At 36.6% G+C, this 15,027-nt stretch overlaps 1 protein-coding gene across 4 annotated transcripts in view; it reads right to left on the reverse strand.

The window, feature by feature from the left end:
• LOC103714806 (proline--tRNA ligase, cytoplasmic) overlaps positions 1-15,027 on the reverse strand; it is a 42,529-nt gene that overhangs the window by 3,047 nt on the left and 24,455 nt on the right. For all 4 annotated transcript variants that reach the window (XM_089929454.1, XM_089929455.1, XM_089929453.1 and 1 more), the window contains exons 8-11: positions 13,705-13,827; positions 13,457-13,609; positions 8,781-9,065; positions 2,046-2,264 (exon numbers count right to left, since the gene is read on the reverse strand). In XM_089929454.1, coding sequence (XP_089785580.1) covers positions 2,046-2,264; positions 8,781-9,065; positions 13,457-13,609; positions 13,705-13,827 — 780 coding nt within the window. The remainder of the gene's footprint in view (positions 1-2,045; positions 2,265-8,780; positions 9,066-13,456; positions 13,610-13,704; positions 13,828-15,027) is intronic.

Genomic DNA, 15,027 nt, shown 5'->3' on the forward strand with positions numbered 1-15,027 from the left:
AACTCTCCAAAGAAAGCTATTTGGTAGCATCTGGAGTGAAAACGAAGTGTTGTAATGGAGTTCTACAATGAAGATCGCTTTACAAATTAAATATGACTTCAACAAACCGTTTAACATCATCCCCATAAGCTTATATTTAAGGTAGGAGGAAATAGAAAGAAGCCATGACCATCATTCATCAGTCTTTATCCTGCCTACATAAGTCTTGTCCATGATACTTCACTCATTTACATTCAAAGAACCCCCTTGCAACAAGCACCATCTGATTATTTTTTGCCTCCTTGTGGTAGGTTTGCCTTGGTATCTACAATTTTATTATGCATCTCAACACCAAAAAGAAAAAAATGGAACGAGTCCTATTTGGAAGCAACATCAATGCTACTTGTTTTTTTCTTTTTTGAGGAAAACTTAGGCTCAAGGATCCTAACAAAATTTCACTGAGACAATGAAAGTAACAAAAAACAACAAGACCCTATAAAGAGGCAACAGCAGGTCCTGAACAACAGCTCCTGGCAATGCATCCTAACAGAAACCATAGGAAATACAGGACCAATCCAATGCAAAAAATTAAATCGATCACAAAATTGAACTCAACCTCTTAAAGGTCCTACGTACTGTGCTGCTTATAAGCTGAAGCAGCTCTAAACCACTCTTTTACCACTTCATTGCTCTTCTAATTAGCTGCAGGCCTCTTTGCTTCTTACTGCCGAACCTTCCTGCATTTCATGCCAACCACAATGCCCAACAGATACAAGCGGCTACCATATCCTGACCAGGTTTCCATTTATGCATTGACTTGAGTCCATGCATCTGGTGGGTTGCATGTGTAAGCATCGGATCCTTTTAGATATCTAAGAATTTCTTCTTATGTCATACCAATGTCTGTGGTCAAGTGTCAGTGCAGGTATTTTAGGCTAAATTGAAGTGCCTGTATAACACAGCAAACAATTAAGTTCCTCCAACACCAACCCTCTCCGCCGCCCCACCTGGGGTCTTCCACGAAGCTTCTTAGGTACAGCCTACGGCCAAAATTTCTGCCAAAAAGACTTTGCAACAAAGCAACAACCGAGCAGAAAATGCTTTCCAGTATCCTCATGCTTACCACAAAAACTGCAGACTAACCGGCCTATTCAATTATGTTTTCTCAGATTAAAACCCATGAAAATCTTGTTCCAACAGAACACCTTGATTTTCTCAGGCATAAGGAGCCTCTTTGCTGAAGTTAAGGGTAGAAGCTATTAACTGAAAATTGATTGTGCCCACCAGCATGTCACTTGATCCTCCTCCTCAGATACCCTAACCTCAGCCAGTGAATTCAACAAGCCGCCCAGGTCGTCTTCTTCCTCCCTAAACATATATCTGAACTAATGCTCCCGAGTAACTATGTCATTCTCTTACTGTCAAATTTTCCCTTAACTTCCCACAGCTTTGAGAAAGTTCTTTCTTTAACTTCTTAAAATAACAACTAAACAACTCTATATTGTAAGGAAGCATATCTAAAAATAACAATATTATTTCTTGAAAAAACAAATTTTGCACCCACTCAAATCATCCCAAAATAAAAGAACATCACTAGGCTAAGATAATAATTGATTTCTAGAGTAAAAGGACTAGCACTTATACGTTTCTATAGACTAAAAAAAGGCCATCAACACTTTAGACTTCTTAGCAGGCAAACTATATCACATGTAACCTTGACTGATTTTTTTTTTTTTGAGGGAAAAAATTAGACAAAGTCCACTGCAATTCATTAAGGTAATGAACACTGACTTGAACATATTTAATTTAAAAGATACAGAAGTATATATATATGTATATAACTAATGGTTTTAGCAAATCAGGAGCACCTAAAATAAAACATTTGTTATTCCATTTCATGTTCATTTGTCATTCCACACCGTCAATATTAAAAATAATGATATTACCTAAGCTAGAATTATGATTTCGCCCAATCAAAGAATAAATGACCTAATAGCCCCACAAATGAGTAGATAATATTATATAGATTATAACTAAATAACTTTCATGATAAGGATATACCACACCTCTTCATCACACCAGGGAGCCAGAATCAACTTTTTGTCGTTAAGAGCTGCTATGAATTCATCCCATGTATTGATGACCTTGATGCAAGCATCTCTCTTTTGTTTTGCTGCATTAAAAAGGCTCTCTTGAATATAGGATAGTATCTCTTTTACTTTTTCTACCAAACTGTGCATTGGTATGTCCATCTTTGCACTATTGTCACGGCGAACAACCCGTACCTGAAAATTAAACAAGAAAATATGTTCTAGGGCAAAACGAAATATTAAAGTAACATGCTTAATGCAAGATGATATAACAAAATCCATTATCAGCTGTAGCACCCAGTCAAGAACTCCATATCATATGATTATCAAGGAAAATTCATTTATGCCAATGGAAAAAAGCCAGCTTTCAGAATGAGATTCCAGAATAAATCAAAAATACTCTTCTGAAAAACTAAATCACCCATTCCATCCATTAGCATATACTTCTCTACTGATATAGTTCATAATTAAATGTATCGAAATTTTATGAATATCATACCCAAACAACCAGATAATACTCGTTTATCTGAGATCAGTTGTAAAATCACACTTAGCATGTCTTGTTGATTATAACAATCCCTGAAATGATTATGGAAAGGTACCCAGTGGCATCTATAGTGATCTCCACCATGCATTCAAGTTTTTTTTTAGAGATATACCACATAAAAGAAAGGAAGCAACGATTCAAGAAGCCAAGAAACCCTCTCTACCCAGCTATATAGAAAACTGGCAAAACCTTAGAGATGTTGTCATCAATTATATTGTAAATTGATGCATGTTGACGAGGTTCAGATAAGTCAACAATAAGATGGCATTCATTTCACACTTGATGGAGCAATCACATAGGTAATTCCTGGGAATCCATGTTACATCCAACCAGAATTTCTGTGTCATGCACAGATCATGCAGCATGATATTCCAAGAAGCATGCCTCTATCATCAAAACAAATCCTTTTTTTACAACACATTGGTATATACATCACTCAGAAACATCATATGCAGAGTGATAAAGAGAGGATGAAAAACAAGTGTATAACCCAGAAAGAATGTATCAGTATATGTGTTGTAAAAAATAACTAGAATAGATGTATTTTATTAATCCAAAACAACTGTTTGGAGAAAGAAGCATTTTTTTCCCTCAAATCTATCCCTCAAAATTTCACAAATGTATTGCATGTGCTCAATACATATACTGATAACTTTTAGATATCTGCTGCATGTACAACTAACATTTGCCGTACGAGTCGGTACCAATGCATACCGGCCATACCGTAGCGATACTGAACCAATATGCGGTACGGGATGCGTACTGACACTCGGTATGCCGAACCTGCCTCTGTACCAGAACACTGTAACAAAATAGTACCGGTACGGGTTCCGGTATCGAGACAGTAAACCTTGTGTGCAAGGTTTAATAATGCAAAGAATAAGTTAGATTCTAAGGTGTTCAAAAGAATATATGAAAAGGAGAATTTTTTTAATACAAAATAAAGAATAACTAGGTGGCTGCATGCAAAACTTTTTTCTATCAGTAGCATCAGATTTTAGATATTTAAGGCTTATTAACTTATAAATCAAAGTTTGACAAGTATATGCAAGAGTTTTTTGGTTATTAAAGTTGAAAATTTAAGATTGCAAAGGGGTCTAAAGTAACAATTAACTTCAGCCAGAGGTGGAGATGCTGATGATGATGATTAAGGAATATGTACGCTCGTGCTTGTGCTATATAATAGTATAGGTAACAAAAGAGAGAGCAGATTACTAGGTATATGCAGATTTACAAATCTGTGAAGTAACCATGTCACTGCCTTGTAAAGAAACAGTACATTGTACTTTAACTGGCCAGTACTTGTATGGGTCTGCTACAGTGCTGTGATGTAAATGAGGTTCCTTGTATAATTCCAATGACCAGCACACTTAAAAGGAAACAAACAACAAACCTCCCATTAATTGAATGTAGGCAAGGTTTGAAATATCGAATGGCTTAGTGCGTACCACTCAGTACATAAGGGATCAAGGCCTCCACGATAAAAGGAGGCTAGATAGAACAAATATTACCTTAACCTCCTTTGGACAACCTAAATCGAGGGTGGGTCGAATATTTTGAGGACAGATCAAGGTTAGTTTGCCCTGAATGGATCCAAGATCGCTCTTGGACCGATTGGTACATCTGGTTACTGCCAGGGAAGTAATGTTAAAGGGTGATTCTCTCTTGTTTTCTACCATTTGAATGTGAAAACAAGAAGAGAGACAAGTTGCTAAAGGGGTTTTCGCATCAGATTGACAAATCTACAACCATTCCTGCACCAGTGATACGCAAATGCAAACAGAATTTCATCCACAATAGGTGCAACTTAGGTGTGCTCAGGACCCACCCATGACAAGGACTGAAATTATTATAAATTTCAAATAGTTACAAGCAAGCGTATCGGATCAGAGAAACTAAATCGTTTTAGGGTAGTCGACTAAAGAAGATAATGCCGTTAAATCACTAAAGAAGATGAATTGATAGACCGAAAGAATCAATGAGCATTAATCTTAGGACATGCTATAAGAATTTTGAAAAATTAAGAAATTGATAAAAGAAGATGGATAGGTAAACTAGTGCCAAGTACTTGATCATCCACGATAATAGTGACCATTTGAATGATTTTGGGTTACAGGTGCTACCAAAGTTGTCAATAGGTGAAAGTTGCAGTAAGGCACAAGTTCTCTTGGAGCCTCGGCGGAAGGCATAATGCAAGGCACACGCCTTGACGAAGTGAGGAGCAAAAAAATATAGACATACATGTAAATAATAATAAATACAAGATTCTAAACATATTAATAATGAATTATCAATTTCTATCCACTGTTCTGTTTTTGATGAATAAAACCATAGCTGCAACAGCAGCTAAAGATGAAGAGGAAGAGGAAGAGTAGGGTGTCGCTTGTTTCTGATACATATCTAGCAGCAGCAGTAGCAAGAGCACAAGAAGTAGAAGAATGCCAAAATCCACCTCTTCAGATCCCAGAATCTGCATGTTTCTCTCAATCAGGCCATCAGAACACAAGATCCATCTCTTCTCCAGTTCACCTATCTCTCCGTTTCATACCTCTCTCTCTTTTGGCCACAAAATCCTCAAATCTTGATCAAACCCTGAATGATTAATGGCTAAGAATAAAAAAAATGTACGGCACACTTTTTGCTTCTAAGGTTTTTCTTGAGGCACAATGCACTTTTTTTAGTGCCCAAGTAAAAGGGTTTCGCCTGAGGGTAGGCAAGATGCTGGGGTTGAGCCTTGTTGCACCCTGTGCCTTAGGCTTGCATTTGACAACACTTGGTAAAAGTTGTTATGAACTATTCCTTCATTGTTTACTTCCTTTTTGGGGAGACTAGGACGAGAGCTAACCCAGCCACAAATCGGGCTAAGGCAAGGGTCGAACCCAAGTCATTGGCACCATCTGTGTTTACTTTCATTTGGATTGTTAACTTTAACATGTATATATTTTAAAGGTATTTTAAGTTGCAAGCTATGTGATGTTGGGTGACACATACATGTTAATGACTTCAGCATGCAGCCATGCACAGAAAACTCTAGCGCACACAAACTTTGATTAGGGCATTTAACTCGATATTCCTGTCTTATTTCTTGCAGAACCATAGCTTTTAGGAAAGAAAAACATGATAAAAAGCCCAGAACTGGAGTTTTGGATGACAAAAATGGCTGTATCTACATCTACCTATCAATACCCTTTTTCAATAAATCCTCGATATGACACCAAACCACTTCTAGTTGATACAACATCAATTCTTGACATTTTGAACCTTGGATGTAGGTCATGTCTTGGAATGTGAAAATTATTAGCAACAATTGAATATTTTATTGTCTTATATAATTTAAGTGACTTGACTAGGACATTGAACCACTTGCTTGGTTTATACATAAAAAGAGCATGCCATGCCTACTGCTGATATATCTATAGGTGTATCAGCTCTTGGTCATCAAACTTAAAGATACCTGAACGCTTTGGTGTCATGTCCAACTATCCCAAGTGTTGGACATTGTAGCCTCCTAAAATTCTAGGCATCATGACATGGTATACATACATACACATCCGTGCCTATGTATACACATTTATATAGGCACAAATAGGTACAAATAACAAACATACAAGACATAAATGTATGCATAAAAGCACTCAACATATACAACATTAAGGCATTCTTAGGTGTATTTTAGTTGATATCCTACTAAGTTGTAAAAATTATTCCTTGTGCAAATTTAGGGATGTTTACATTAATAAAGAATAGTTGAGATAACTTTAATACACAGTTGATAATTGAAGTGTCCAATACTTGAAACTATGTCATTTCTGCATGACACTTCAATGTGGAGTGTCCAACTATGTCATGCCAAGTTATGTCAGATCCAAGTATCCAAAAGTGTCAACATTTACAAAACCTAAAAATGAAATCTCTAGCTAACACAAGTTACAAATAAACTTTTCATCTGATTATAGACATACGATGGCATCCAAGCAAGATCAGACACTGGAGCCATGTACAAGCCAAGCAATCTAGCACACATGAATCCACTCTAGTGTGCATCCGATTTAGTAAACAGAAAATTCTGGTTGACAACTAATATGAGGTCATATTCTTAAGAGGATTAGTTTGTAAATCAAAATAGAAAATAATGTGAAAATCCAAGGCCATCATTCTTCACAATTTGAGATTTGTTACTTATGGGAGAAGGCCATCATTCTTCACAGATCTTTGGTGCTCAGAAGACGCTCTTGTTGATCCTTTCCTTGGACTTTCTATTCCTTAAAAGAGAACTGCAGGTGCAGCTGTGCAACAACTTTTGCATATAAAGAGAAAGTAACATGAGAATCTTGCTTTCAGAGACTTCTAACACACAAGAAGGTTGTGGAGTGTGGAACCTCTCGATACCATGTTATCAAATTTCAAGGACAAACTAAAGCAAGGCAATTGACGGATCTGAAAACTGGTCTTCAAATGCAACCTTTCTTTTAATATTGCACCTATAACAGTCATACCAAAGAAAATCCATTTCAAGATTTCCTGACCTAAAGCTCCGGCTATGTTACATCAATTCAGGTTTGTGTGTTAGGTGTGTATCCAAGTCTCCAATCCTTTCAATATCTAAGAATTTTTTCTTATGAAGCTGGGTCCAAGTGTCATACTAATATCCATGTTTCAAGGTCTAGTATGTGTATGTCATGCTAAACCAAAGGGTTTGGAGAGTACAAAGTATAGATCCCTTTTGGTTGATTTGAAACATTTTCTGCTTAGATCTAAATGTATACATGGAAGATTCGCAGTTATAAGTTATGCAGTTTTGTTCATTTTCAGTTCTCTATAAAATAAAAGAGAGAGAAAGAGGGAGCTAAAAACACTCACCTTTTTATGATGTGGTTGGACTTGCTGATTGGTAGCCTCGATTACAAGGGATAGCTGCTGTGGATGCACTCATTTTCAATGCTAGATAGAATTGGATATGAACACTAGCCTTTCATTTTGTAGTAAGATTTCACAGGAAGGAGAGAATTTTTCACAGTAAAGGACCACAATGTGGTCCCAAGAGAATCATACAGCTGCACAGTAGATGTATTGAGCATATTAATTTCGAGTGTCTTATGTTCTGCAAATCCAGGTTATGACCAGCCAGGATTCTTGTTTCTTGTTATCTCTTTCCTTCATTAGATACTTTCTTCACCTAGGCTTCTCTTTCCTAGGGTTCTTAAAAGAACCGATGATCCGACATACTAAAAAGATTCCCCTGCCGTGCATTATAATAATACCACTAAGGCACTAAACATAAATATAATTGTTAAATCTAGATACTATTATTTAATTCCTTTCTTATTTCCTTCCTTGTCCTCATACAACCTTCCTTGTTTCACTAACCAAAGTAGTCGCTCCTCTTATTCCAATCAGTAAAAGAGTTCACAATTTGGATTTACAAGCATCCAACATTATCTTAGGTTTAGCCTTTATAGCAAACACTTTAAAAATAGCACATGATTTTTCTTCCAGAAATATCTTGTTGAAACACGTCCAGAAAGACCAATAACACATTCTTCCGTTTAAGAGTACAGAAACACAGTTCTATTCTCTATCACCAACTCATCTATATCACCAACTTAAACGGTATAAACAGAAAACTTACTAATAATATACAAAATAGTGTCTAATTGGATAACACAAAATAAAGGAAGTATCGCATCAATTAAATCACTAATCATTCATTGAACTATCACAATAGTCTTAGTATTGTGCACCATCGACATTCTCCGTACATTAGACAACCAGGAACAACATTGGATACAAAACTGAGAAGAATACAGCAATATTCCATTTGACAAACTATGAAATATGAAGAGCAATTTACAGAACAGGAATTTCATACTTTAAATATAAAGCAGGTAAGCATTTATGCATTTATTGCTATGGTGTTAGATAAGATAATTTTCAGAGTCTTTTAAAATGATTATTACACTGATACCACACTAACCAACAGGAAAAAAACAGCAACGGAAGTGCATAGATGCACAACTTTGTTACCACAATAAATGCATGCAAACATGCCAGGACACACATAAAATCACACATGCATGCCAAAGCATGAGTTTCAATGGATCAATTTGGTTGCTACCAAAGAAAACTAACTATGTACCAAAAAAAATAATCAGCTCCTTATCTACCTGATTATTTGCTAAATCCTTTGGCCCAATTTCGAGTCTCAATGGAACACCTTTCATTTCCCAGTGAGAGTACTTCCAACCAGGTGAATAATTATCTCTTAAGTCCACCTCAGCTCTGAAACCTGCTTTACATAGTGTATCAACTGTCGATGTGCAGGCATCAAAGATGGCCTGTGTATCAGCATCCTTATATGGTACAGGAATCACAATAACTTGGACCGCTGCTACTTTAGGTGGCAAAACCAAGCCTTTGTCATCTCCATGAACCATCACCATCACCCCTATCTGCAAAAGCAGTGCATCTTAGACATGGTATATGGTTTCCTTTCATTCTTAAAGTACAGATAGCAATGATCCCATCACTTCATATTCCTTAAACAGGAAGAAAAACAAATTTACTACTGACAAATAAACAAGTTTAAGGCATGCAGAACTTCAAAGGAAAATATTAGACCAAAGTTTTTTTAACAAAAACATCGAAAGGATCACATAAAGAGGACACTCTACAGACTACAACACAAAATAAGATTTTTACAGTAGAAATCATTTTCCAATTTTCCAATAGAAAGAAGAAAGATGTTACAATGCATTCTAAGTTAAGAGCATAATCTAAAATGGATCTAAAAATAAAACATATACCTAACACAACATGTTCCTTAACATTCTTCAGACACTGGGTAACAGGACATGATTATTCATTCATGCATAGCTAAAATGATGAATATTTAAAGAACTTAAAAGCTTTAGAGTTTTGAGTGCTATTAAAATAAATATGCTTATTTTTGCTTCTAATTCCAACCATGCTTTCCAAGGCTTGTAACATGAAACAAAGGAACATGTTCTAGCTTTTGTACTTCTTCATCGTGGGTGCCTTGATGAGATGATCATTTTGGATTTGTTAGAAGCACTAGTTGGTTTGCCTATGCCAAACAACTTAGACCCAGGGGAAAAATTAGATTGCCTTAAAAAAGAAACACTCTAATGTTAACAAGTAGCAGAAAGGCCTTTCATTTAATACCTAATGTCCACACTCTAGCCTTTTTAGCAAGATGACAAATTGAAGGCTTTGCAAACTCCGCAACTTGAGGTAAGACAACAACTATACATGATATTGTAGTGCTTGTGTTATATTCTATTTTATGCTTAGTTTTAAGGTCCACCAAACTAGTGGGGGACAGGGTCAGTTCACCTATTTTTTTCGAAACTGGTCCCGAACCGATAGGAACCGACCGAAACTGATCACCAATTGCCCGGCTTAGTCTGAACTCTGAACCAAGTGGTTTCATGTGGAACCGGTGCGAACCGTCCGCCGAACCAGTTCCGAACCGGTCCCCCTCTCTTTCTTTGGTTTTAAAGGCTGGTTGGGAAGGCCAGAGAAGCTTCTCAGACCTTTCCAACCTATCAGAATACCCTCCCTTTTTCCACAGCAAAAAATACGCTGATTCGGAAGGATTGAAGAAGGATCCAACCCTAAATAAGGTATATCCCATTTTCTCTCTTTTTTTTGAACGCCCAAAAATATCTTAAAAATTGCAAAATAAGAAAAGATCATGCCAAATTTTTTTATTTTATCTTCATTTTATGATATGTTGTAGATTTATGGATGATCTACATGATGACATATAAATTTTTAATTTTTAGATGATATAATTTTTAAAAATTAAAAATATATTTTTGGATTAAAAATAAAATAGTAAACAATAATTCAAAAAAAATAAAATCAAAAGCATATTTAGGGGCATGCAAGCTACTCTTCTGCTAAATTTGATGTCTTTTTATTCAAGTTTTAATGCAATCATACGCATAGTGGCCTAGGCCTAAATTTGAAAAAAAAATTGAGAAATAAGTAGCCTTTGATGCATGCCGACAGACCTTAAAAAAATATGTAGCATCCATTGTAGGGATCTACATGGATCTGAACTCAAATTAATTTTTTAAAAAATTTATATTTAAAAATTATTTTTATTTAAAAATAATTAAAAATATATAATTAATACCAAAAATTATGAAAAATTAGTAGTACATAATACATATTTCAGAAGTATTTTTTTGAATTTATGGTGTTTAAAAATATTTTTTAATTTAAAATTATTAAAAATTTATTAATAAAAATAAAAAATAATACTATGCGTTAGATAAATCAAATATATTTTCTTAAGTAAAATATATTATTTTAATCATAATAAAAAAAATTAAATAATTGATAAACTGACGTACTTGATAAACTTGAAAGGATGAACCATCAAGAAAAAAGGAGCCAGAGCGTGATATTGGTTGGAATAATGGGCAAATGCTCTCAGTCGGCACCATTGAAAATGCAACTGATACAACACAGAGTTCAAGAGAGGAGGGGTAACTAGGCTGAAGCAAGTGATTACCCCGACGTATCTATATGCCAGAAATGCACACAAGAGGCTCGGTAGCTGATGAAGACGCACTCGCCAATTTCAAAGCAACAAAGGAGAGGATTTTCAAGAAGGCGGAGGTGGATTGTCGAACTGCAGAGCCATCTTCCTATCACTCTAGAGAGTCAAAGGCATCTGCTCCAGATGACGAGGAAGCACAGATTCAGTCTGCCATTCAGACGAGCCTGGATGATTAACGGCAGCAGGATGAGGTAACCAGGCATAGGTCTCGATTTGTCCCATATACTACGAGTTGGGCTCCGGTCCTAAGCCGCGAGGAAGATCCAGAGTTTAAGAGGACCTCTTCAATTAGAGAGGTCATATTGCATCTATGCTGGAGTTTTTGGTAGCAGAAAGAAGTCCTCCAAGAAGATTCTACCAGGATCTACCATCAATGATTTAGATCCACATGCCTTTTCCAGCAATGATTCGAAGCAACAGGGAGTTGACACAATGCTAAAGAAGGATATGTGGCGAGCTATTGGATCCTGAGTCCACTTTAACCATATCCCAACGAATGTGGTAGATAATACGTACTATAGGTCTGTGATTTCCTCCATACAGGTTGTCGGTTATGGTGTAAATCCTCCAAGACTAAAGAACATCTACAGTGGGGTTCTCGCCAATAATGAGCTAGAGAAATTGATTGCCTCATACAAGAGCAAGTAACCCACATATGAATTGAAGGTGATGTATAATGGTTGGACCGATCAAACCAGACAGAGCATTATCAACTTCTTGATATATTGTGATACAAAGACTTTCCTCCATAAGTCGATTGATGCTTCTGATCATATGCAGGACGCCATATACATTCTCAGATTAATGGAGGAGGTAATTGATCAGGTAGGAAAGAATGTCGTGTAGCTCATCAATGATAATGGGCCACAATATAAGACCACCAAAGATATTTGATGGAATTGCAACCACATTTTCTAGAGCCAATATGGTGCACATTGGATCAACCTCATGTTGATAGATATTGTGAAGATTCATAAGGTACAACAGACAGTGGAGACAGCCCAAACCATCACCAGATATATTTATAACCACATGGGTCTTATCACTAATACCATCACCAGATATATTTATAACCATACACGGGTCCAATCACTGATGAGGAGGTATGTAGGGGGAGAAATCTTGAGACCAGTAGTGACATAGTTTGCTACCAACTACGTTGCACTAAAAAGCCTTCCTAAGATAAAAGTAGCCCCACGTCAGATATTTGTCAGTCTCGAGTAGCAGAAAAGTGGATTTGCGAGAGCTAGCAATGAAGGCAGCATTGTCGAGACTTGGTGATGAGGCAAATATTCTGGTAGCGGGCCGAGAAGATAATGAAGGCTATCAAACTATTATACGAGTACTTCAAGTCGTAGACAGCGAGAGGTACCCCCAGATGGAATTCTTGTATCATATGATGGAGAGAGTAAAGATTCATATCAAGGAGGCAGATCCAACGTATTTCCAAGAGTACATCAACATCATTGAGCAGCGGTGGAACTACCAAATAGGTAGAAACTTGCATCTAGCAGGTAAGTAAAAGTATTGAAAATTAGACTACTTTTGTACTTGTATAATTTTACTAAAATAATTACGAACTCTATTTGCAGCATACTACCTAAACTTGAGGTTTCAGTACACCGTACCAACTACGGCAATAAGGGTATTTGATAATGCATAACAGAAAGCATTAAACCTAATACACATTGCTTTATAAAAATCAACATGCAAAGAATAGAAGAATAACTGAGCAATTTACAGTTGTTAGCCCATGCTCGATTAGTATACTAATAAATGGCCGAAACTTTCACCTCTGCACACCGCAAGAAGACTACAAAACTTCTTCCATATCTTTCTCTCCAAGATACTCCTTCCATTTACAATGAGCGTGTCATTTAAATGAAAGAGAATAAGAAAATTCTATATAATATCGGCTGTTCCATGTGGTCCCTACTGGATTGAGAAAAGCTGGGCACAGCCCATAACTGATTCAGTACAGAACAATTTGTCAAAATTACCTTCCTAAAAAAAGCTCAGAAAAGAGGAAAAGAGAAGCCTTAAAAATGCAACAAGAACTTGCCCAATGGATGAATAAGACATAGGCTAACTACCAGTTGCATCCATCATTTATCATCACATGTTCTGTAACTATCAGCGAAGGGAATGTCTGATGAAACTCTTTATAAGAACAAGAATACTTCAGGCTTATTGATTCACAAGTATCCTAATTACTATTGATAGCTTACAAATAACCGCTCAAGAAATTACCGTGCGGGTGCTGTATGCCCAAGAATTCTGCCAGACCATAGCCTTTTCACCTTTCTCATTCTCAAAATTTATCTGGAACATCTTTGCAAAATTTTGACCAAGACAATGTGAGGTGGCACCTTGTATCCCACGACCTGTATTTGGAACAAAAGCCTGGAAAACAGTTGAATAGCTATCGTCATGTTTATGCAGGAAAATAAACAAAAAATAGCATGCAACAGTCACAACTGTTTTAACTTTTTGAATACCTCAACACTTGTAGTATATAAACCGCCAGCAAATTTTTCTAGCTCACTTTTCTTTCCCTTGATAACTGGAATTGCAAGCAATTCTTCATATATCCTTCGATATAATTCCAAAATTTCAAGAACCTGAAACCAGGTGATGTGAAACAATCACAAAAACAATGCAATCATCATATTTAAGCATTAAATTCATGACCAGCTAAAAACATAAGAAAATAATGTGGACTACAGAATAAATACAATGGCACCAGATGTAACTTATAAAATGAAGAAGGGCTCATGCAATGTTCAGCAAAGGAAGCTTTCAACTGCTACCAATAATGGCCAGTTTCCTTCTGAAAAGTATTAACGTCTTTATTATTTAATATATATAAGTGCTGAAGGACTGGAAAGTACAAAGGTATTTTCTCTTAAAGGTATCAGATCTCTGACAACTTGTGCCATATGGAAAATCTGATAATTACCATCTCATATGTCCCTTGACATTCAAGTAAATTTGCAGTACAGTCATAACAAAAAGATAACAGAATGGACTGCAGGGTAAATTCATGGGTGTATTACCTTCTATGGACATATTCCCTTGCATTATTGGTTCGCATGTGTTCATGGAATTTTAACTGGTATTTGTTCATTCGTGACTAATAAATGAGGCTGAAAACAATGAATAGATAATCAATTACTCCACGCTCTGCCTTCAGAATACCATTGGGACAAGGAAGAGCTTTTGAGAGCACTTAGGTGGAGGACAGGCCGAGCGTCAACACAAGAACAACCCATCCAACAAACAACCCAAATCTAACCTGAAATAACCATACAATGAGCCCTGCCACCAAAACTACCTCCAAAATTTGCAACCCAAACACTCTGAGTTGGGTTCGTGATGCAGGGCAGTAGTACTATAAAAGATCCAAAAGTCCATGTTTTATCAAAGAGTTTTAGTTATGTTTTGAAAGTCTTTAATGTCAAGTTGCTGCAATATTACTGTAGCTGAAGTGTTCATCAGTATAATTCATGATACTGGAGCAGAAACTTCTTAGGGACTTTTTTGTCTTTTATATTTTTCCTTCTCATGTTTTAACTGATGGCTCGGATATGTCTTCAGTTCAAAGGTCAAGATTTAAAATTGTTGGGTTTTGAGCATGGAATGCCGTACCGGTCCGTACCGGTCCGGCCGTGGACCGGTACCGGAACGGATAAAAAACCGGTATTTCCGGTTTTTTATCCGAACCGGCCGGTACGGGTGCGTACCGGCCGGTTCGGGCCCGTACCGGCCGGTACGCACCTCGTACCGGTGCGGCCGGTTCGCACCGGTACGATTTTTTTTTT

The sequence above is a fragment of the Phoenix dactylifera genome, chromosome 3 (assembly GCF_051530095.1).
Source record: "Phoenix dactylifera cultivar Ajwa chromosome 3, Ajwa_hap1_PhDact_Kaust_v1.1, whole genome shotgun sequence".
In the NCBI taxonomy this organism is placed as follows: domain Eukaryota; kingdom Viridiplantae; phylum Streptophyta; class Magnoliopsida; order Arecales; family Arecaceae; genus Phoenix; species Phoenix dactylifera.